Consider the following 22,232-nt stretch of genomic DNA (forward strand, 5'->3'; position numbering starts at 1 on the left):
AGCTCTTAGTTCCAAAAGTCCATCTTTTGAGGAAGGGCATATAGGTAAGTGAACCCAAGTCACAAAGAAAGAATTGGAATTAATTTTCAAGTCAAGTGAGAGGAGCAATGGGGCCTAGTGGAATAAGCATGGGCTTGGAGTCTGAGGACTTGAGTTCTAATCCCAGCTTCACTACTTAACCTGCTGTGTGACTTAACTTCTTTGTGCCTCTGTTCCCTCATCTATAAAATGGGGATTCAATATCTGTTCTCCATCCCATTTGGGACAAGGACCCTGTATGACCTGATTATGTTGCCAACTTGTACTTCCCAAGCGCTTAGTACAGTGCTCTGCACACAGTAAGTGCTCAATAAATACGATTGAATGAATGAATTAATTAATTAACTTGGTATTTGTTAAGTGCTTACTATATGTCAAGCACCGTTCTAAGCACTGGGGTAGATACAAGTTAGGCTGACTACAGTCCCTATCCGATATGGGGCTCACAGTCTAAGTAGGAAGGAGGGAACACTTAGAACAGTACTTGATACATAGTAAACGTAAATCAGTACAGTAATAATAACTATTAATTATTATTTTAAAACCCTAAACTGAGAAGCAAAGGGCATGGGCAAACTTCCCCCTTCTAGACTGTAAGCCCAAGGTGGGCAGGAATTATCTCTATTGCTGAAGCATACTTTCCAATCAATCAATCAATCAATCGCATTTATTGAGCACTTACTGTGTGCAGAGCACTGTACTAAGCGCTTGGGAAGTACAAGTTGGCAACACTTGTACTTGGCAACATTTTCCAAGTGCTTAGTACAGTGTTCTGCACACAGTAAATGCTCAATAAATATGATTGATTGAATGAATGAATGAATGGAATGGAGATGAGATAACGAAAGCGTCTTCTCTTCTCCCTCTCAACTCCCAGCCAGAGGTCTGGATCCAGGGCCCAGTTCTCTGATCAAGAAGGCCTGGATTTCCGAAGAACAGGCCCAAAATGCCCCTGTGGAGGAGTCGTCCACCAGCCTGGCTCCCAATATGCTGTTCCTGACCACCTTCGAGAACCCAGCATCCACAGAGGAGTCAGTAGTCCTGCCCGCCACATCCCCTAGGCCCCAGGTAAGGAGGCAGCGGCAGCAGGGCGGTGGTTTCCCACCTTGTTTAATAAGACCCAACTGGAGGATGGCACTGATCTTGGAGGGAGCAGTAGAGAAGGCACCTGCCTCAAGGCCATTGAGCAGGGGCGGGGGGCGGTGGAGAAGAGTTGTCCTCTAGACTGTAAGCCCCTTGCGGGCAGGAAACCAGGGTGGGAGGAAGAGTTTCCCGCAAGGTCCTCTAGATTGTAAGCTTGTCATGGACAGGAAACTTGTCTACCAACTCTTTGTGTGGACGCTCCCAAGTGCCTAGTATGGTGCTCTGTACACAGTAAGTACTCAATAAATACCATTGACTAATCAAATTGGGTGGGACTTTGAGGGAGATTAAGGAATTTTTTCTTCCTAGAGGCCTCCACTTCGGTCATCTCCAAGAAAACACCACCAGTGTTGAGACAAGTCACTTGTTACTGAGTTGATCAACCAATAATATTTATTGAACACCTATTGGGTACAAAGCACTGTACTAAGCACTTGGGAGAGCACATTAAATATAGTAGAGATGGTCCCTGCCCATAGGAATGTATAATCTAAAGGAAAACATATAGAATAATTTATAGTTTAGAGGAAGAAGTACTTAAATAGAAGAGTTTTTAAATCCTCTTAACAATCCATCGTTTACTGTAACCTCTTAGCAATCCAGTTTGCTGTACTACAATGTCTTATTTATTGAGTGCTTATTGTGTGCAGAACACTGTACTAAGTACTTGGGAGAGTACAATATAAGAAAGTTGGTAGACACAGTCCCTATCCATAATGAGCTTGCAGCCTAGAGAGGGAGATGGACATTAATAACAAATGCCATCATTATTTATTATTTATTAATATAAATAAATTACAGAGCTGTACAAGAGTGCTGTGGGGCTGATTGAGGATGCAAATCCAAGTGCAAGGGTGATGCAGAAGGGAGTGGGAGAAGAGGAAATATGGGCATAATCAGGGAAGGCCTCTTAAAGTTATGCTTTTAATAAGGTTTTGAAGGTGGGGAGACTGAGTGTCTTTCCGATATGAAGAGGGAGGGCATTCCAGGCCAGTTCTGTTTTGGACATGTTAAATTTGAGATGTCGGCAGGACATCCACATAGAGATGTCCTGAAGGCAGGAGGAAATGTGAAACCACAGAGAAGGAGAGAGATCAGGGTCAGAGATGATGTAAATTTAAGAATCATCCGCATAGAGATGGTAGTTGAACCCACGGAAATGAATGAGTTCACCAAGGGAACAGTGTAGATGGAAAATAGAAGGGGACCTAGAACCCAGCTGGCTTTTGCCTTGGTAGCCACTGAAGCCTTTGTTGCTTATGTTGGCTAGTTATTTTTCAGGAATCCCACCTCATAGAACAGAGTAGGTGGTTCTTCAGTCAGAAATCCTCAATGCTGGCCGTTGTCCAGGGGAACTCACTGTTCCAGAGAGGGATGAGATTTGCCTGACAGATTTGAAGTCTGATTTTAATAATAATAATAATTATTATGGTATTTGTTAAGCGCTTACTATGTGCTAAGCACAGGTCTTAGTGCTGGGGTAGATACAGGGTGGTCAGGTTGTTTCACGTGGGGCTCACAGTTTAATTCCCCATTTTCCAGATGAGGTAACAGAGGCACAGAGAAATTTAAAACTTGCCCAAGGTTACACAGCAGACAAGTGGTAGAGGCAGAATTAGAACCCACATCTTCTGACTCCACTAAGCCACACTGCTTCTTGGGGAGGAGGAAGGTGAGAAAATCCATACCTAGGATGTGCGATTGATGGACTGCTGGACTTTGAGGCTAATAGCCCTCTGTGACGCCATACCCAAGGAAGACTTACCTTTTGGTCTTTTGTCCGTATACCGTAGAGCGGAGGGATACGACAGGTGGAGAGCTTTCTGTTCCTTTCGTTGGGCTGTTCTGAGATGAGCAGCTTTTGAAGGCTCTGGAAATATTGGTCCAGAATCACTGACCAGAAGGTGTTCATCATCTTCATCCCCCTGCCTTACCTCCTTCCCCTCCCCACAGCACCTGTATATATGTTTGTACGTATTTATTACTCTATTTATTTATTTATTTTATTTGTACATATTCATTCTATTTATTTTATTTTGTTAATATGTTCTGTTTTGTTCTCTGTCTCCCCCTTCTAGACTGTGAGCCCGCTGTTGGGTAGGGACCGTCTCTATATGTTTCCAACTTGTACTTCCCAAGCGCTTAGTACAGTGCTCTGCACACAGTAAGCGCTCAATAAATACAATTGAATGAATGATGACCTCAACAAGGAGAACCAGTTCTAGAACCTAGGTCTCCTGCTTCCCAGAGCAGGGCTCTTTCCACTGGACCAATAATAGTAGGGCTAGGATCTTGAGGTACAGGTTAAATCAAAGACACTGTCTTGGCCTTTGAAGAATTCAGAGAAATCTAGAGAAAGAGGAGTCAGACATAAAATCAACATAAATACCTGAACGAATGATCTATGAACAATTGAAAGCATAATTTGAAAAGGGAGAACAAGTGGAGGTTTGGGCAGCTGGTAGTAGTACCAGTCTTGTCTTATGCTGTCGAGTTGTTTCTGACCCATAGTGACACCACGGACACATCTCTCCCAGAACGCCCCGTTCTCCATCTGCAATCGTTCTGGTGGTGTATCCATAGAGTTTTCTTGGTAAAAATGTGGAATTGGTTTTCCATTGCCTTCTACTGTGCAGTGAACTCGAGTCTCCGCCCTTGACTCTGTCCCATGCCGCTGCTGCCCAGCATGGGTGAGTTTTGACTTGTAGCAGATTGCCTTCCACTCGTTAGCCACCGCCCAAGCTAGGAATGGAATGGGTAGGCCTCTGTTGGACTCTCCCTCCCTTAGCTGAGTCTGGTAGAATACTGTAAACTCTCCAGATGCGACCCTCAGAGTATTAGTAGTAATAGTAATTGTAGTAGTATTAATTGTATTTGTATTCCAACAGGGAGGCAGCCATACAAATATTTACAAATGGGGTAATCAGAATAAATAGATTGATAGTACAATCAAGCATACATATATTCATAAGTGCTTGAGGGAAGATATACATAAATCACTATGTAGGTGCTAGAGGTGGCTGCCTTAAGGACGCACCGTGGACTAGTGGAAGCATAGAGAACAGAGAAGTAGCATGGCTCAGTGGAAAGAGCACTGGCTTTGGAGTCAGAGGTCATGGGTTCAAATCCCGACTCTGCCACTTGTCAGCTGTGTGACTTTGGGCAAGTCACTTAACTTCTCTGTGCCTCAGTTATCTCATCTTTAAAATGGGGATTAAGACTGTGAGCCCCCCCGTGGGACAACCTGATCATCTTGTAACTTCCCCAACGCTTAGAACAGTGCTTTGCACATAGTAAGCGCTTAATAAATGCCATCATTATTATTATTATAGTGGAAGGAGTACAGGCCTAGGAGTCAGAGGATCTGAGTTCTAATCCCAGCTCTACCACATATCTGCTGTGTGACCTCGGGCAAAGTCATTTAACTTCTCTGTGCCTCAGTTCCCTCATATGTAAAATGAGGATTCAATAATAATAATAATAATAATAATTTTGGTATTTGTTAAGCGCTTACTGTGTGCCATGCACTGTTCTAACCACTGGGCAGATACAAGATAATCAGGCTGTCCCACATGGAGCTCATAGTCTTAATCCCCATTTTCCAAATGAGGTAACTGACACACAGAGAAGTTAAGTGACTAGCCCAAAGTCACACAGCTGATAAGTAGCGGAGCCGGGAGTAGAACCTATGACCTCTGACTCCCAAGCCCGTGCTCTTTCCACTGAGCCACACTGATTCAACACCTGTTTTCCTTCCTACTTAAGACTGTGAAGCCCCATGTGGGACCATTTTATCTTGTAGCTACCCCAGTGCTTGTCATATGGTAAGTGCTTAACAAATATCACTATTATTATTATTCATTCAATCGTATTTATTGAGCACTTACTGTGTGCAGAGCACTGTACTGAGCACTTAGCTTAGTAATATTATTACTTATATATAATATATAATTATTATAATATAATATTACTTATTATAGCTTAATATTATTATTATTACATGGGTTTTGGTACCTGGGTTTTGGGAGGTGATCAGAGAAAGCTTTTGTGGGAAGGGGAAATTTTTCATTTTTAGGGATGTGAAGAGGAAAAGGGCTGTGGCCTGGCAGATTAGAGCAAGGAGGGGGTTCCAGGATGGTGAAATGGAGTGTTCGGGGGGGTGGAGGTGAGAGAGTCTAGAGTGAGGTCCAGCAGGAATGAAGAGTGAATTGGACATTAGCAGGTGAAGGGCTGATGTGTAAAATGGGGAGAGCTGGTGGAAAGCCCTGAAGCCAACTATGAGCAGTTTTTGTTAGCTGTGGAGAGAAATGGGGAGTCTCTGGGGGGATTTGAGGAGAGAAGAGATGTAAGATGAGTGACATTTCAAGAAGATGATTGTTGCAAGAGTGTATCATGTAGATTGGGAGCTGGAAAAGCTGGAGGCAAGGAGACCAGTGAGACAGCTAAAGCAATATTCCAGCCATGGTAGACAAGAGTTTGGACCAAGGAGTAGCATTATAGGGTGGAGATGAATAGGCAGATGTGGGAAATGTTGCGTAGTAAGATCTGGTAGCATGGCCTAGTAGCAAGAGCATGGGCTAGGGAGTTATAGGTTGAGGGTTCTAATCCCGTCTCCATCACTTGTTCATTCATTCATTCATTCATTCAATCGTATTTATTGAGGGCTTACTGTGTGCAGAGCACTGTACTAAGCACTTGGGAAGTACAAATTGGCAACATATAGAGATGGTCCCTACCCATCAGTGGGCTCACAGTCTAGAAGGGGGAGACAGAGAACAAAACAAAACATATTAAAAAAATAAAATAAATAGAATAAATATGTACAAATAAAATAAATAGAGTAATAAGTACGTACAAACATATATACATATATACAGGTGCTGTGGGGAAGGGAAGAAGGTAAGGCTGGGAGGATGGAGTGGGGGGAGGGGGAGAGGAAGGAGGGGGCTCAGTCTGGGAAGGCCTCCTGGAGGAGGTGAGCTCTCAGTAGGGCCTTGAAGGGAGGAAGAGAGCTAGCTTGGTGGATGTGCAGAGGGAGGGCATTCCAGGCCAGGGGGAATGACGTGGGCCGGGGGTCGATGGTGGGACAGGCGAGAATGAGACACGGTGAGGAGATCAGCGGCAGAGGAGCGGAGGGTGCGGGCTGGGCTATAGAAGGAGAGAAGGGAGGTGAGGTAGGAGGGGGCGAGGTGATGGAGAGCCTTGAAGCCGAGGGTGAGGAGTTTCTGCCTGATGCGTAGGTTGATTGGTAGTCACTGGAGGCCAGGCCTGGAAGTCAGAAGGACCCGAGTTCTAATTCCAGCTTTGTCCCTGGTCTGCTGGATGACCTTGAATAAGTCTCTTCACTTCTCTGGGCCTCAGTCACCTCATCCTGGCACTTCCTTGTTGGCACTTGTCTGTTGTTAACTTTGGGCAAGTCACTTCACTTCATCTCAGTTATCTCATCTGTAAAATGGGGATTGCGACTGTGAGCCCCACTTGGTAGAACCTGATCATCTTGTATCTACTCCAGCACTTAGAACAGTGCTTGGCACATACTAAGCCCTTAATAAATATCATCATTGTTATTATTTAACAGTAGTTTGAATGTGAGAATTGAGAGATTGTTAGATGTCAGGGAACGATGCCACGGATGTGGGTTTCTGGCACTGGGAACAACAGAGATTGGAAAGTTGGAAAGAGGAGAGGGTGTAGGAGGGAAGATGAGTAGTTTAGTTTGGGTTTGTTAAGTTTGAGGTTTCAGCGGGACATCCAATGGAGATGTCCTGAAGGCAAGAGGAAACGTGGGTTTGTGGGTTAGGCAAGATGTCAGGGCTGGATTTACCTTTGAGAGTGGGTGTGTGTGTGTGTGTGTGTGTGTGTGTGTGTGTGTGTGAGAGAGAGAGAGAGAGAGAGAGAGAGAGAGAGAGAGAGAGAGAGAGAGAGAGAGAGAGAGATAAAACAAACAAGAACAGAGCCTGGCAGGATACCCACAGTTAGGGACCAAGAACTGGAAGATGTGACTGAGAAGGAGTGGTAGAGAGGTAAGAGAAGAACCAGATTAATACTTAGCCAGCAAAACGAAAGCCTGATGGTGTTTCAAGAAGAAGGAAGTGGTCCCCAGTGACAAAAGTGCTTGAGAGGTTAAGGAGGAGTAGAAACAGAATAAAGTCCATTGAACTTGGCTACAAGGATGTCATTGGTGATCTTAAAAGATGCACTTTTCAAGGAATGAGTGGGTTGAAAATCTGATTGAAGAAGTCAAACAGAGTTGGTGGAAAGGAATTGGCGGCATCTGGCATACATAACTGGATTCAAGTGTTTGGATAAAAATGGGAGCAGGGAGTCGGAGCGATATCTGGAGGAGGTTGTGAAGTCATGAGAGGGCTTGAAAGTGGAAAGGAAGGAGCTGTCAGAAATGAGAGGTTGAAGATAGAGGTGGGGGAGGGAAGAATAGTGGGAGTCAGTGGTTCTAGGAGGGAGAGGGTTAGAGTCAAAGGTGCAGGGAGGGGATTTAGAGAGCAAACTGGAGACCACTTCTTGAGAAACAACAGAGAAGTAGGAGACTGATGAGGAGAGGGAGTAGTGGAATGACGAGGAGATGAGAGCCTCTAGGAAGTGCCTAGTGCCTGCTTGTTTCAATTTTACCAACAAAGTAGTTGGCTAAATCATCAAGGGTTAAGGAGGAAAAGGAGTGGGGAACTAGGGGCTTCAGGACAGAGTTTTAAGGTTTAGAAAAGGTGGAATTGTCGAAATGGGATGCCCTGAGGGAAGAGCAGAAGAGAGACCTGAGTTACAGCAGGAGAGAGTGAAGCATTATTCAGGAACAGGAGCACAGGAATGTAAGAAGCCCATTGTAGGCAGGGAATATGACTGTTTATTGCTGTATTGTACTCTCCCAAACTCTTGGCACAGTGCTCTGCACACAGTAAGCGCTCAGTAAATACAATTGAATGAATGATCCCGGGCTGGAAGTTGGTGGTGCCAGAATAAAGGGACAAGGATAAGGGAGTGACCTAGATAGGTGAATAAGTGGGGGGTAATAAAATGGGGGTAATCTGAGAAAGCTTCCTGGCTTTCTGAAACCTGGCTCTTTCCAGATGACACGGTCACCCCTGCTGCTCTCTCTAGAGGGGGCCTCATCTTCACTCACTCCTCAAGACTCACTGGGAAAGGGGGAGGAGTTGGGTTCCTTCTTGCTCCCCAGTTCTGCTTTCACACTGACCTCTCCCCCATGTCCTGCCTGTGGCCTGGAACACCCTCCCTTTCCAAGTATGACAGATAATTAATCTCCTCACTTTCAAAGTCTTATTGAAGACACATCTCTAAAAGGCCTTCCCTGGCCAAGCCCTCACTTCCTCTTTGCCCACTACTTCTGCGTCACCCTGACTTGCTCCCTTTATTCACCACCTCCCCTCAACCCAGCTCCACAGCACTTACATACATATCCATAATTTATTTCTTTATATTCATGTCTGTCTCCCCTTCTGGAATGTAAGTTCATGGTGGGCAGAGAAAGTGTCTGTTGTACTCTCCCAAGAGCTTAGTATAATGCCCTGCACACAGCAGATGCTCAATAAATATGATTGATTGATTGATTGAGGAGGTAGGCCTTGGGCTATGATTTTAAGGGGCATGCCAGGGCAGGCAGATTTCTCCTGGTGGAAGGGATGACTTAGACAAAGGATAGGAGAGGAACTAGTGGTGCAAGGGGCGGCAAGAAGACGATGATGATGATGGCATTTGTTAAGAGCATACTGGGTGCCAGGCACTGTACTAAGCGCTGGGGTACAAGCAAATCAAGTTGGGCACAGTCCCTGCTCCATGTTGGGCTCACAGACTCAATCCCCATTTTTCGGATGAGGTAACTGAGTCACAGAGAAGTGAAGTGACTTGCCCAAGGTCACACAGCAGACAAATGGCAGAGCAGGAATTAGAACCCATGACCTTCTGATTCCCAGGCCTGTGCTCTATCCACTATGCCAAGCTGTTTCTGGAAGGGTGATTGTGGTTTGGGCTATTCTAGGGATATCAACAGGGAGGGACGGAGCAGTTCTGGAACTTTTGAAAGCGGCAATTCTTCTGGGACTCACTTCTGAGGTGGCGGACTGGATATCTGATTTGGAAATCTGAGTATCCCAGGTCCCCTCCTTTATTCCTTGCAGGTTCGGATCCGGCCGGATGGCGAGGTGATGCCCACCCTGGACATGGCCCTGTTTGACTGGACAGACTATGAAGATCTGAAGCCAGATATGTGGCCATCCATTAAGAAGAAAGGTACCATCCACCTCACCTGGCTCTTCCAGCCTCCTTCTCCACCAGTCAGTAGTACTAATAATGATAGTACTTGTTAAGCTCTTACTATGTGCCAGGCATTGTACCAAGCCCTGGGGTGGAAACAAGCAAATAATAATAATAATTATGGTATTTGTTCAGTGCTTACTATGTGCCAAGCACTGTTCTAGTGCTGGGGTAGTTACAAGGTAATCAGGTTGGACACAGTCCCTGTCCCACAAGGGGCTCACACGCTTAATCCCCATTTTACAAATGAGGTAACTGAGGCACAGAGAAGTTAAGTGATTTGTCCAAGGTCACACAGCAGACACATGGCAGAGCTGGGATTAGAACCCACAACCTCTGACTCATAACCTCTGACTCACAACCTCTGACTCCCTAGTGGCTCTTGCCACTAGGCCAAGCTGCTTCTCAAATCAAGTTGGATACAGTCCCTGTCCCATGTGGGGCTCAATATCTCAACCCCCATTTTACGAACAGGGTAACTGAGGCACAGAGAAGTGAAATGAATTGCCCCAGGCCACACAGCAGACAAGTGGCGGAGCTGGAATTAGTATCCATGACCTTCTGACTCCCAGGCATGTGCTGTATCCATTATACCATGCTTCTACTGCTTCTACTAAGCACCTATGTGGCAGAGGCCCAGTCTCAGCTACTGGGGGAATTGCAATCGCTGCCACAGACATAATCTCTGCAACTCCCAATCCAGAAACCCTGACTCTGGGTCCAGCTAGCCATTGCTCCAAAGTATAAAGTGAGTAGTCCGGGGGGAATGGCCAGGAGAAGCCGGTAAGATCAGTGAGGGCAGCAGGCTGGGACAACTGGATGATAATCAAGATACTTAGGCTTTATTGAAATCAACAAAGACAGATTTTGAAATTGGAGTCTCTGGTGCCTTTATGTTTCTCCACTTCCTCTAGACTAGGGCCAGTCAAATTATGGCCTTGGAGTCACATGCTGTTTTGAAATCAGAGTGCAGGTCAGCATGGCCTAGTGGAAAGAGCATGGGCCTGGGTTCTGATCCCTGCTCTGCCACATGTCTGCTGTGGGACCTTGGGCAAGTCACTTCACTTCTCTTACCTCATCTATAAAATGCGGATTAAGACTGTGAGTCCCACGTCGGACAGGGATTGTGTCCGACCCGACTACCTTGTATCTACCCCTTTGCTTAGAATAGTGCTTGGCACATAGTAAGCGCTTAAAAAAAACACCACAATAATTTTTCTTATTATTCTTATACTTATTGTTCTTATTATTATTATGAGTTCCCAGGAAACACACACTCTGTGGTTCTCTGCTCACCAACTGATTAGTCCCAGCTGGCCTTGGCTGCCACCTTTGAGGTTCAAGTCCATCTCACTTCTCAGGGGAGCGTGCAGGTGGAGGGTGCCTACCTTAAAAGAGCTGATGGCTCAGGGGAACAGCAGCTAAACAGGAGGGAGAAAGGGGATGAAAGAAAGTTTGGGAAGGGGCCACAGGAGTTGTCAGTCATCCCCCCCGCCTTACCTCCTTCCCCTCCCCACAACACCTGTATATATGTATATACGTTTGTACATATTTATTACTCTATTTTATTTTTACATATTTATTCTATTTATTTTATTTTGTTAATATGTTTTGTTTTGTTCTCTGTCTCCCCCTGCTAGACTGTGAGCCCACTGGTTGGTAGGGACCGTCTCTATACGTTGCCAACTTGTACTTCCCAAGTGCTTAGTACAGTGCTCTGCACACAATAAGCGCTCAATAAATACAATTGAATGAATGAATGAATTGTGTTTACTGAATACTTACTCTGCCGAGCACTGTAGTGAGCGCTTGGGAGAGAACAGTAGAGTTAGTTGACATGATCTTTACCTTCAAGCATTTTACCATCTAGTGAGGTGAACCAACACTAAAATAAATTACAGGTGGGGGAAGCAACAGAGTAGCATGTACATGAATGCTATTGGGCAGGAGGGGGTTCCCAAGTACTTAGGTGATGCGGATGTCCTGAAGTGACAGTAGGTAGGGAAACAGGACAAGGACATGAGAGCTTAATCAAGGAAGTCAACCTAGAGGAAATGGGATTTCAGAAGGTCCTTTAAGGATGGAGAGAGCAGTGGTCTCTCTGATGGGGGGGAGGGAGGGTGTGAGAAAGAGGTGGATGGTGAGAGAGATGAGGACGAAGCCCAATGTGTCACTTGGTTTCAGAGGAATAAAGAGTGTGAGCTAGTATGTAGTGGGAGAGGAGTGGCAAGCAACTGTCATTTGAGTCCCGTGGCTCTCGACCTTCCCAAAATGCTTTCATGGGGCCACCAGGATCAGTTAGACAGGCCCTGACTCTGCACCAGCCCAGCCGCTCAGTTGATTCATACGAGAAATGTATATAATAACAATAATATTTAAGTGCTTACTGTGTTCACTGTTCTAAGCACTGGGGTAGATGCAAGGCAATCAGGTTGGACACAGTCCAGGGGCTCACAGTCCTAAGAAGCAGAGTGGCTTCGTGATAAAAGCTCAGGCTTGGGAGTCAGAGGTCGTGGGTTCTAATCCTGGCTCTGCCATTTATCAGCTGTGTGACTTCTGGCAAGTCACTTAACTTCTCTGTGCCTCAGTTACCTCATCTGTAAAATAGGGGTTAAGACTGTGAACCCCACGTGGGACAGTCTGATTACCTTGTATCTACCCCAGTGCTTAGTGCTTGACACATAGTAAGCGCCTAACAAATATTATATTATCATTATTATTATCAATAATAATAATCCCCATTTTACAGCTGAGGTAACTGAGGCACAGAGAAGTGAAGCGATTTGCCCAAAGTCATACAGCAGAAAAGTAGCAGAGCTGAGATTAGAACCCAAGACCTTTTGACTCCTAGGCCTGTGCTCTATCCACCAATGGTATTTATTGAGTGCTTACTGTGTGCAGAGCACTGTACTGAGTGCTTGGAAAGTACAGTTCGGCAACAGATAGAGTCCCTACCCAACAACGGGCTCACAGTCTAGAAGGGGAAGACAGACAACAAAACAAAACAAGTAGACAAGTGTCAATACCATCAAAATAGATAAATAGAATTATAGATATATACACTAGGCCACACTGCTTCTCTGGCTTAACCCATACCACCTAAAGGGAAGCTTTAAATTAGTCCAGGAAAAGCAAAGTCAGGGCCTTTCATTCTCTACTAAAGTGATTTCTTCCTAGACTCACAGTAGAAATGCAATTCATTCTAGAATCTCCAACTCCCTGACTTTATTTTTTCTCTTCCATGTCTCTCCCCGGGCACTCTTCCTCCCAGAGAAACGCCGAAGTAAAAACCCGAGCTATGGGAATGAGACTTCGCTGCCAGAGGGGGAGCCTTGTGACCATCACCTGGATTGTCTCCCAGGTGAATGTTAGGGGCAGAATCTGAGGATGGGATCGAGTGGGGACTCTGGTTACCTGGTCAGGAGGGATCAGGGGTCCCCTGGGGTGGGAGAAGACCTGCCCAGAGCCGGCTTTTCCTCCCTCTTGATAACTTCCTCTTGTAAACTGAAAGCCCAGAGCATAATGCTGCTTCATTCTGAGTGTGGGGGTAAGAAGGGAGGGATGAGTTGTGGGTGGGGGAATGAGGGCTGGAAGGGGCATCCTTCGAAGAGAAACCGCCGCTTGGGGTCTTTCCCATTCCACAATCTCATCAGAGACCTGGCAGGAGCGAGGTTGGCCATCCAGCTCAACAGCAGTGGAAGCTGCAGCCCCCACAGACCCCAGGATTGGACACTTACAGCCTCATATCCTCACTTCATCAACGGGCCTTCTGGGATTCTGAGCTGTTTGATTTTCCCCCCATGGAGAAAACACCCAGTGGGGCCATCCTGGAGCCCTTAGCCTGAGTTTCACCTGGCCGCCCTGTGGCATAAACAAACCCCGGCATCTGGACATGGCCACGTGTGCTATTTAGATGGTTTCATCCCTCAGATGGCACAGCAGCCAGGTTCCTTTCCAGAACACATGGCAGCGGGCTGCCATCTTCCTCCGAGCGTCACTGACCCAGAGAGGATGGGTTCCCTTTAAAGTGGGACTGTCTCTGGAACCCTCTGGCAGGGGGAAGGCTTGGGCTGGTGGACTCGACCGCCTCTTGATTGACTTCCTTGCTGTGCTGGCAGGATCCTGCTGTGATTTGCGAGAACATCTCTGCACACTGCACAACCGAGGCCTTAACAACAAGTGTTTTGATGACTGCATGTGCACTGAGGGTAAGCTGTGCCCCACTGCTGCCTGGGGATGACCCCAGCATTTTTTAAAATAATATTTATTAAGTGCTTTCTATGTGCCAGGCAATGTACTAAGCGCTGGGGTAGATACAAGATAATCGGGTTGGACACAGTCCCCATCCCACGTAGGGCTCACAGTCTTAATCCCCATTTTACAGATGACATAACTAAGGCCCAGAGGAGTCAAGTGACTTGCCTGAGGTCACACAGCAGATACGTGGCAGAGTCAGGATTAGAACCCAAGTCCTTTGGGAAGGGAATATATCTGTTATATTGTTTTATTGTACTATCCCAAGAGCTTAGTGGTCTGCAATCAATCAATCGTATTTAATCAATCAATCGTATTTATTGAGCGCTCACTATGTGCAGAGCACTGTACTAAGCGCTTAGCACTGTACTGCAGACAGTAAGCGCTCAATTAAAGTTAAGTCACTTAACTTCTCTGAGGCCCAGTCGACTGACTGACTGACCATTATAATTATTATCCCCTCTAGGGTTTCTTATTCCTCCATGGGCTCACATGTCCCTTCACGTACACAGGCATGTAAAAGCATACATGTATACACACCATCACAGCTCCGCAGAGGAGCCTCCCACTGACTCCTGTATTTTGCTTTCATACAGGGCTACGTTGCTATGCCAAATTTCACCGGAACCGAAGGGTGACCCGCAGGAAAGGACGCTGTGTGGAGCCGGAGTCAGCCAATGGCAACCAGGGGTCATTCATTAATGTTTAGAGTCAGTGTGCTCATTTCCCCACTGATCTGTGGACTGGGCCCCGCAGGTTGGGGAAGGTGGGAAAGTTATTTATAACTAGCAAAGGAAAAACTAAATGGTGGACCAGATGACTGAAGCTGCAGCCTCTGATCTCAGTGGGCTCAAAAAGAGGAAGACGGTAATTGGCCTAGAGGGACTGGAGATAAATTACTGGGTTTGATTAAGTAGGGAGATGGTAGCCACAGCACAATACACAAACATAACAGGGTACAACTTCAAATAAACTACTTCCTTCTTCCTACAGTGCCTTGGCTTACAACTATGCCAACATCAACAGAGCCCTCTACTGTTCTCCAAAAGTTCCGCATTTCTACAAGACCATAACCTTTGGCAGAAAAGCCCTGAAGTGGGAGAAGGGACCTCGATTTTAGTCGGCTTCTCCCAAGAAAGTGGAGAACTCACATGTCCCTGGGGAAGAAAAGCACTTCCGATTGGGACAAGACAGTGTTCCTTTGTTACCTAGGCTGGCCTCATCGCCTGAGGGAGGGGAGAAAATCTCTGAGAAGGGCTGGGCCTGGGTTTTCTTGCTGCCTAATTCATTCATTCAATAGTATTTATTGAGCGCTGTGTGCAGAGTACTGTACTAAGCGCTTGGGAAGTACAAGTTGGCGACATATAGAGACGGTCCCTACACCACAACGGATTCCCCAGATGAAGGATTCTCATCCTTCATTAAAAGACTTTTCTTCTAGTTCCATCCTCTGTGAGCAAGGAGAATGGCTGGTCTGTGCGTCCACTACTAAGTTGGTCTTTAACTTTCTACCCACGAGATGCACAACTCCAGAGTTCTGCTGCCCTGGCCCAGCCTAGGCAAAGTTGTACTGCACTGTTGGCTTCATCAAAATCTAATACCCTGGGCGAGGCATCTGAGGAGCTCCTGCTGAGGGAAGGCCAACAATCGCCTAGTCCTAGGATTCTGGTTTCATTCTGGGTTTTGGCCTTGTTTCTCCAGATGTCCCAAGGGACTGTCTGCAGCTCTAGAAAGGGGATTGACTAGGGGTTGGGGAAATGCTTGGGACCCAAGAAGCATCTAACTAGTGCAAAGGGATGGGGTGAGGAGGGGCAGCTTGAGCCAAACCGCCACTGAAGGTCGCAGTCACGGACTTGCCGGCTCTGGGAGCAGGGTGCTACCTGCCCCGGCTAGCTGAGGGTAGATAATAATAATAATGATGATGACATTTATTAAGCGCTTACTATGTGCAAAGCACAGTTCTAAGCGCTGGGGAGGTTATAAAGTGATCAGGTTGTCCCACGTGGGGTTTAATCCCCATTTTACAGATGAGGTAACTGAGGCACAGAGAAGTAAAGTGAGTTGCCCAAAGTCACACAGCCGACAATTGGCAGGGCCAGGGTTTGAACCCAAGACCGCTGGCTCCAAAGCCCGTGCTCTTTTCCACTGAGCCATGCTGCTTCCTGGGCGGTCTGGGCAGTCAGTCATGGAAACAAGCCAGTGGAGGAGCTGAGCCTGTGTCCTTCAGTCATTTGGTCCTCTGAATTCTTAGGAACTTTTCTGGGGGAATGTTTTCCTCCATAGAGTTTGCGGGGAGCAGCATCCAGTAGGAGGAGTGCTGTAACCTTGTAGTCCCATGGTGTGTTGCATGTGCATTTTATTGAGCTGTAAATAAAGAGATGATAGTTAATGCTTGGGAGGAAGTCCTCATGCCTCGACTGTCTTTCTCCTCTTCAGTGAGTGGGCTGGGGGAAAGGGAGTCTATCCCTCTGCGTCATAAAGACTTTGAGGGGACAACCCTATGGCTCAACATTCAAGGTGGACTTCAGTTTTGGGACTTCAGCCAACTTCCTGATGTATATTACAGATAATAATAATAATAATAATAATAATGGTATTTGTTATATACTGTTCTAAGCTCTGGGGTAGTTACAAGACAATCAATCAATCAATCATATTTATTGAGCGCTTACTGTGTGCAGAGCACTGTACTAAGCACTTGGGAAGTACAAGTTCGCAACATATAGGGACAGTCTCTACCCAACAGTGGGCTCACAGTCTAAAAGGGGGAGACAGAGAACAAAACCAAACATTCTAACAAAATAAAATAAATAGAATAGATAGGTACAAGTAAAATAAATAAATAAATAGAGTAATAAATATGTACAAACATATATACATATATACAGGTGCTGTGGGGAAGGGAAGGAGGTAAGATGGGGGGATAGAGAGGGGGACGAGGGGGAGAGGAAGGAAGGGGCTCAGTTTGGGAAGGCCTCCTGGAGGAGGTGAGCTCTCAGTAGGGCCCTGAAGGGAGGAAGAGAGCTAGCTTGGCGGATGGGCAGAGGGAGGGCATTCCAGGCCCGGGGGATGACGTGGGCTGGGGGTCGATGGCAGGGCAGGCGAGAACGAGGCACAGTGAGGAGATTAGCGGCAGAGGAGTGGAGGGTGCGGGCTGGGCTGTAGAAGGAGAGAAGGGAGGTGAGGTAGGAGGGGGCGAGGTGATGGAGAGCCTTGAAGCCGTGAGTGGGACAGTGCAATACAACAGAGTTGGAAGACCCAATCCCTGTCCATAGGGAGCTTACAGTCTAGAAGGGAAGACAAACATTGAAATAAGTTACTGATAGGGGAAATGGCAGAAAACTGAAGCACAGACAAACGAAGTGACTTGTCCAAGGTGACATAGCAGGCAAGTGGCGGAGCTAGGATTAGAACCCGAGTCTCCTGGCTCCCAGTCCCAGGTTCTTTCTCATGAGTAAGAGTAAGAGTCGGATCCAGAGACTCTGGACGATTAAGGCCTTGTCTGTTCTACTGAACTTGCCAGTTATATCCAGCTGGAGTTCAGAACTTAGTCTTCCAGGATCAGCAATGCACCTAACTAGGTCCCTGAATCAGTCGGTCAAAGGGCCACCCAAGAATGGTGTGGAAAAAAGGAGCCCAAATTCCACCCCTTTCCTAATAAAAAATTAGTAATAACTGTGGTATTTGTTAAGCACCTACTATGTGGCAGGTACCCTTCTAAGCACTGGGATAGATATAAGATCATCAGGTCCCACATGGGGCTAACAGTCTAAGGAGGAGGGAGAACGGGTATTGAATCCTCCCTATTTTGCAGGTGAGGGAACTGAGGCCAAGAGAAGTCAAGTGACTTGTCCAAGGGCCTGTCACCTGTCCCACCTAGTTCCACCCTTATAAACTCGGTCATTTTCTGCTTATCTCTTTGACTGGGCTTTCCTAGGTTTAGTGAGTGAGACAGTCATAGAAACTGTTACAAAGTTAGACCAGAGGACAATTTGCAACTTACAAGTTGCAGCAAAACTCTGATAAAGCCCGTAACTTATGGGAGTAAGAGACACACAGTGCCAAGATGTTTTCCTACCCGTGAGATCATTGAGACATTCCTAAAGCCCTTGAGTACATTCTTGCAATCCTAGTACCATAAACAAGGCTAAATGAATGAAATCGCATGAAGCACCACAAAGGAAATGCAAGCACAGCACTGAAAGTAGAGAAGGATGGTTTTTGCAGTTGGGTCAGGGTGAGCTCAAGGAAGCTGGAAAGAGGATGGATTTGGGGTCTGCATTTTACAGTCAATCAGTGATATTTATTGAGTGCTTACTTTGTTCAGAGCACTTACTAAGCATTTGGAAGAGTATCATCAGCATTCATTCATTCATTCATTCAATCATATTTATTGAGCGCTTACTGTGTGCAGAGCACTGTACTAAGCGCTTGGGAAGTACAAGTTGGCAACATATAGACGGTCCCTACCCAACAGTGGGCTCACAGTCTAGAAGGGGGAGACAGAGAACAAAACAAAACATATTAACAAAATAAAATAAATAGAATAAATACGTACAAATAAAATAGAGTAATAAATACGTACAAACATATAGACATATACACAGGTGCTGTGGGAAGGGGAAGGAGGTAAGCCTGGGGGGATGGGGAGGAGGAAGAGGAGGAGAGAAAGGAGGGGGCTCAGTCTGGGAAGGCCTCCTGGAGGAGGTGAGCTCTCAGTAGGGCTTTGAAGGGAGGAAGAGAGCTAGCTTAGCGGAAGTGTGGAGGGAGGACATTCCAGGCCAGGGGGATGATGTGGGCCGGAGGTCAACAGTGGGACAGGTGAGAACGAGGCACGGTGAGGAGATTAGCGGCAGAGGAGCAGAAGGTGTGGGCTGGGCTGGAGAAGGAGAGAAGGGAGGTGAGGTAGGAGGGGGCGAGGTGATGGAGAGCCTTGAAGCCGAGGATGAGGAGTTTTTGCCTGATCATCAGTGATCAGTGGTGTTAACTGAGTGCTTACTATGTGCAGAGTACTGTACTAAACATTTGGGAGAGTACAATACACATTCCCTGCCCACAACAAGCTTTTTTTTTGTCTTATGCTGTCAAGTGATCTCCAACCCATAGTGACACCATGGACAAATTTCTCCCAGAATGCCCCACCTCCATCTGCAATTGTTCTGGTAGTGTATCTATAGACTTTTCTTGGAAAAAATAAGAGTAAAAAATGCATTTAAAATATGCTTCCTTCCACACAGTAAACTTGAGTCTCTGCCCTAGACTCTCTCCTATGCCGCTGCGGCCCAGCACAGGGGAGTCTTGACTTGTAGCAGATTGCCTTCTGCTTGCTAGCCACTGTCCAAGCTAGGAAAGGAATGGGTATGTCTCTGCCTGACTCTCCCTCCCGTAGCCGAGACTGGTAGAATACTGGAAATTCTCCAGGTTAGACCTCGAGAGGGTAACAGCAAACTTACAGTCAACAATAACAATAGTAATAATAGTACCCTGGTTTTTGTATAGTGCTTTTATTCCCAAGCAATCTCACATTAGATCTCATTTATGTTCTCATGACAATCTTGTGAGGTAGATAGAAAAGACGTTATTATTATCTCCATTTTGCAGATGAGGAAACTGTGGTACAAAGAGGTTAAGTGACTCACCCCTGGTCATACAGCTCGGACTCGAATTCTTTCACCACTCCACACTGCCTCCATTGATAATTTTGAGTCAAAGGTATCATCCCGAGAAGATAAAGAGAAGCAGTATGGCTTAGTGAAAAGAGCATGGGCTTAGGAGTCAGAGATCGTGGGTTCTAATCCCAGCTCTGCCACTTGTCTGCTGTGTGACCTTTGGCAAGTCACTTAACTTCTCTGTGCCTCAGTTACCTCATCTGTAAAATGGGGATTAAGACCGTGAGCCCTATGTGAGACAACCTGATTACCTTGTACCTACCCCAGTGCTAAGAATAGTGCTTGACACATGGTGCTTAACAAATACCGTAATTATGATTATTATCATTATTATCAATCAATCAATTAATTGAGGGTTTACTCTGTGCAGAGCACTGTACTAAGTGCTTGGGAGAGTACAGCAGAGTTAATAGACCAAATCCCTGCTTTCAAGAAATTTACAATCTAGCAGGGGAGACAGACATTAAAATAAATTACAGGCAAGGGAAAGGAACAGAGATTAAAGATATGCTCATAAAAGCAATCTGATATTAGATTTGGTCTTCAGTGAAAATTCCGAATCGAGATTTCACAAATAGCAAGATATGAATATTTCCCCTTCTTCATTTCTCTATGAATACCAAACATTCATTAGATCCGTAATAGTCTATATGTTGAACATGGGAACATTATGAGGTCGCTGGAGAACAAGGACATTGAAATGACTTAGAATTAGATAGGCCTAGTCATTTTAGATTCTCTCTCCCAACCCTGATGTGATAAGAAAGGGACCATTTTTTGGTGATATTCGTTAAGTGCTTACAACATGCCAAGCACTGTACTAAGCACTGGAGTAAATACAAGAAAAACAGGTCAGACACAATCCCTACCTCACAGTCCAAGTAGGAGGGAAGAGGATGTAATCTTTTAGACTGTAAGCTCGTTGTGAGAAAGGAACATGCCCTGCTATATTGCTCTGCTATATTGTACTCTCCCAAGGGCTTAATACAGTGCTCTGCACACAGTAAGTGCTCAATAAATTTGGTTTATCGATTGATTGAATGCCCATTTTACAGATAAGGAAACTGAGATGCAGAGAAGCTAAGTGACTTGCCCTAGGTTGTACCGCAGGCAAGTGGCAGAACTGGAATTAGAACCAGATCCTCTGACTCGCAGGTCCAAGCTCTTTCCATTAGGCCACATTACTATCTTCATTTTACAGACTGGGAAAGCCTGTGTCCTCAATCAAATTAGCTATATCAAAGAAAAACTGGCTGAGAAGTGGTGCTTTTCGTTCTCCTACCTCTCTGGCTGCTTATTCTCAGTTTCCTTCGCAGGGTTCTCCTCTGCCTCCTAACCCCTTAACTGTGGAAGTCCCTCAAGATTCCATTCTAGGTCTCCTTCTATTCTCCATTTATACTGACTCCCCATTTACACTATTCTCCATTTACACTGACTCTCCCTCCTGTAGCTGAGACTGGTAGAATACTGGAAACTCTCCAGGTCAGACCTCGAGAGGGTAACAACAAACTTACAGTCAACAATAACAATAGTAATAATAATACCCTGGTTTTTGTAAAACTCTCTTGGAAAACTCAGTTGCTCCCATGGCTTCAACTACCACCTCTGTGCAAATGATTCACAAATCTGTATCTCCCTGATCTCTCTTCTTCTCTGCAGTATCACATTTCTTCCTGCCTTCTCTTCTGCCAGACAAAACTATTTCTCCTCCCTTATTGACACCCATGCCCATCACCCCCGCCAGCTCTTCCGTACATTCAACTCCCTTCTCAGGCCCCCGGTTCCTCCCCCTCCTCCTTCCCTCACCCCCAACGATCTGGCCTCCTACTTCATTAACAAAATTAAATCCATCAGGTACGACCTCCCCAAAGTCTCTTCCCCCCTTTCTCCAACCCTCCGGCTCTCAACACTCTCTGCTACTCTCCCATCCTTCCCAGCGGTATCCTCAGAGGAACTCTCCTCCCTCCTCTCAAGTGCTACTCCGGCCACCTGTGCTTCTGACCCCATTCCCTCTCATCTTATGAAATCTCTCGCTCCATCCCTTCTCCCCTCCTTAACTTCCATCTTCAACCGCTCACTCTCCACTGGTTCCTTCCCCTCTGCCTTCAAACATGCCCATGTCTCTCCCATCCTAAAAAAACCCTCTCTTGACCCCACCTCACCTTCTAGTTATCGTCCCATATCCCTCCTACCATTCCTTTCCAAACTCCTTGAACGAGTCGTCTACACGCGCAGCCTAGAATTCCTCAACAACAACTCTCTCCTCGACCCCCTCCAGTCTGGCTTCCGTCCCCTTCATTCCACGGAAACTGCCCTCTCAAAGGTCACCAATGACCTCCTGCTTGCCAAATCCAACGGCTCCTATTCTGTCCTAATCCTCCTCGACCTCTCAGCTGCCTTTGACACTGTGGACCACCCCCTTCTCCTCAACACGCTATCTGACCTTGGCTTCACAGACTCCGTCCTCTCCTGGTTCTCCTCATCTCTCTGGTCGTTCTTTCTCAGTCTCTTTTGCAGGCTCCTCCTCCCCCTCCCATCCTCTTACTGTGGGGGTTCCCCAAGGTTCAGTGCTTGGTCCCCTTCTGTTCTCAATCTACACTCACTCCCTTGGTGACCTCATTCGCTCCCACGGCTTCAACTATCATCTCTACGCTGATGACACCCAGATCTACATCTCTGCCCCTGCTCTCTCCCCCTCCCTCCAGGCTCGCATCTCCTCCTGCCTTCAGGACATCTCCATCTGGATGTCCGCCCGCCACCTAAAGCTCAACATGTCGAAGACTGAGCTCCTTGTCTTCCCTCCCAAACCTTGTCCTCTCCCTGACTTTCCCATCTCTGTTGACGGCA

The 22,232-nt window shown here is 46.3% G+C and overlaps 1 protein-coding gene and 2 non-coding genes across 4 annotated transcripts in view; 1 reads left to right on the top strand and 2 right to left on the bottom strand.

Annotated features, from left to right (window-relative positions):
- DRAXIN (dorsal inhibitory axon guidance protein) overlaps nucleotides 1-15,021 on the top strand; it is a 38,974-nt gene extending 23,953 nt beyond the window's left edge. For both annotated transcript variants that reach the window (XM_038747087.1, XM_038747088.1), the window contains exons 3-7: nucleotides 917-1,107; nucleotides 9,327-9,438; nucleotides 12,734-12,823; nucleotides 13,581-13,670; nucleotides 14,313-15,021. In XM_038747087.1, coding sequence (XP_038603015.1) covers nucleotides 917-1,107; nucleotides 9,327-9,438; nucleotides 12,734-12,823; nucleotides 13,581-13,670; nucleotides 14,313-14,425 — 596 coding nt within the window. In that variant the 3' untranslated portion in view covers nucleotides 14,426-15,021. The remainder of the gene's footprint in view (nucleotides 1-916; nucleotides 1,108-9,326; nucleotides 9,439-12,733; nucleotides 12,824-13,580; nucleotides 13,671-14,312) is intronic.
- LOC119929365 lies at nucleotides 3,883-4,020 on the bottom strand. The gene has a single exon (XR_005451492.1). It is a non-coding gene; the product is annotated as a small nucleolar RNA SNORA7 (small nucleolar RNA).
- Nucleotides 15,022-19,017: 3,996 nt separating the features above from the next.
- Nucleotides 19,018-19,155, bottom strand: LOC119929300. Its single transcript, XR_005451432.1, has one exon. It is a non-coding gene; the product is annotated as a small nucleolar RNA SNORA7 (small nucleolar RNA).
- Between the last annotated feature and the right edge of the window lie 3,077 nt (nucleotides 19,156-22,232).

The sequence above is a fragment of the Tachyglossus aculeatus genome, chromosome 5 (genome assembly GCF_015852505.1).
Source record: "Tachyglossus aculeatus isolate mTacAcu1 chromosome 5, mTacAcu1.pri, whole genome shotgun sequence".
NCBI classification, from domain to species: domain Eukaryota; kingdom Metazoa; phylum Chordata; class Mammalia; order Monotremata; family Tachyglossidae; genus Tachyglossus; species Tachyglossus aculeatus.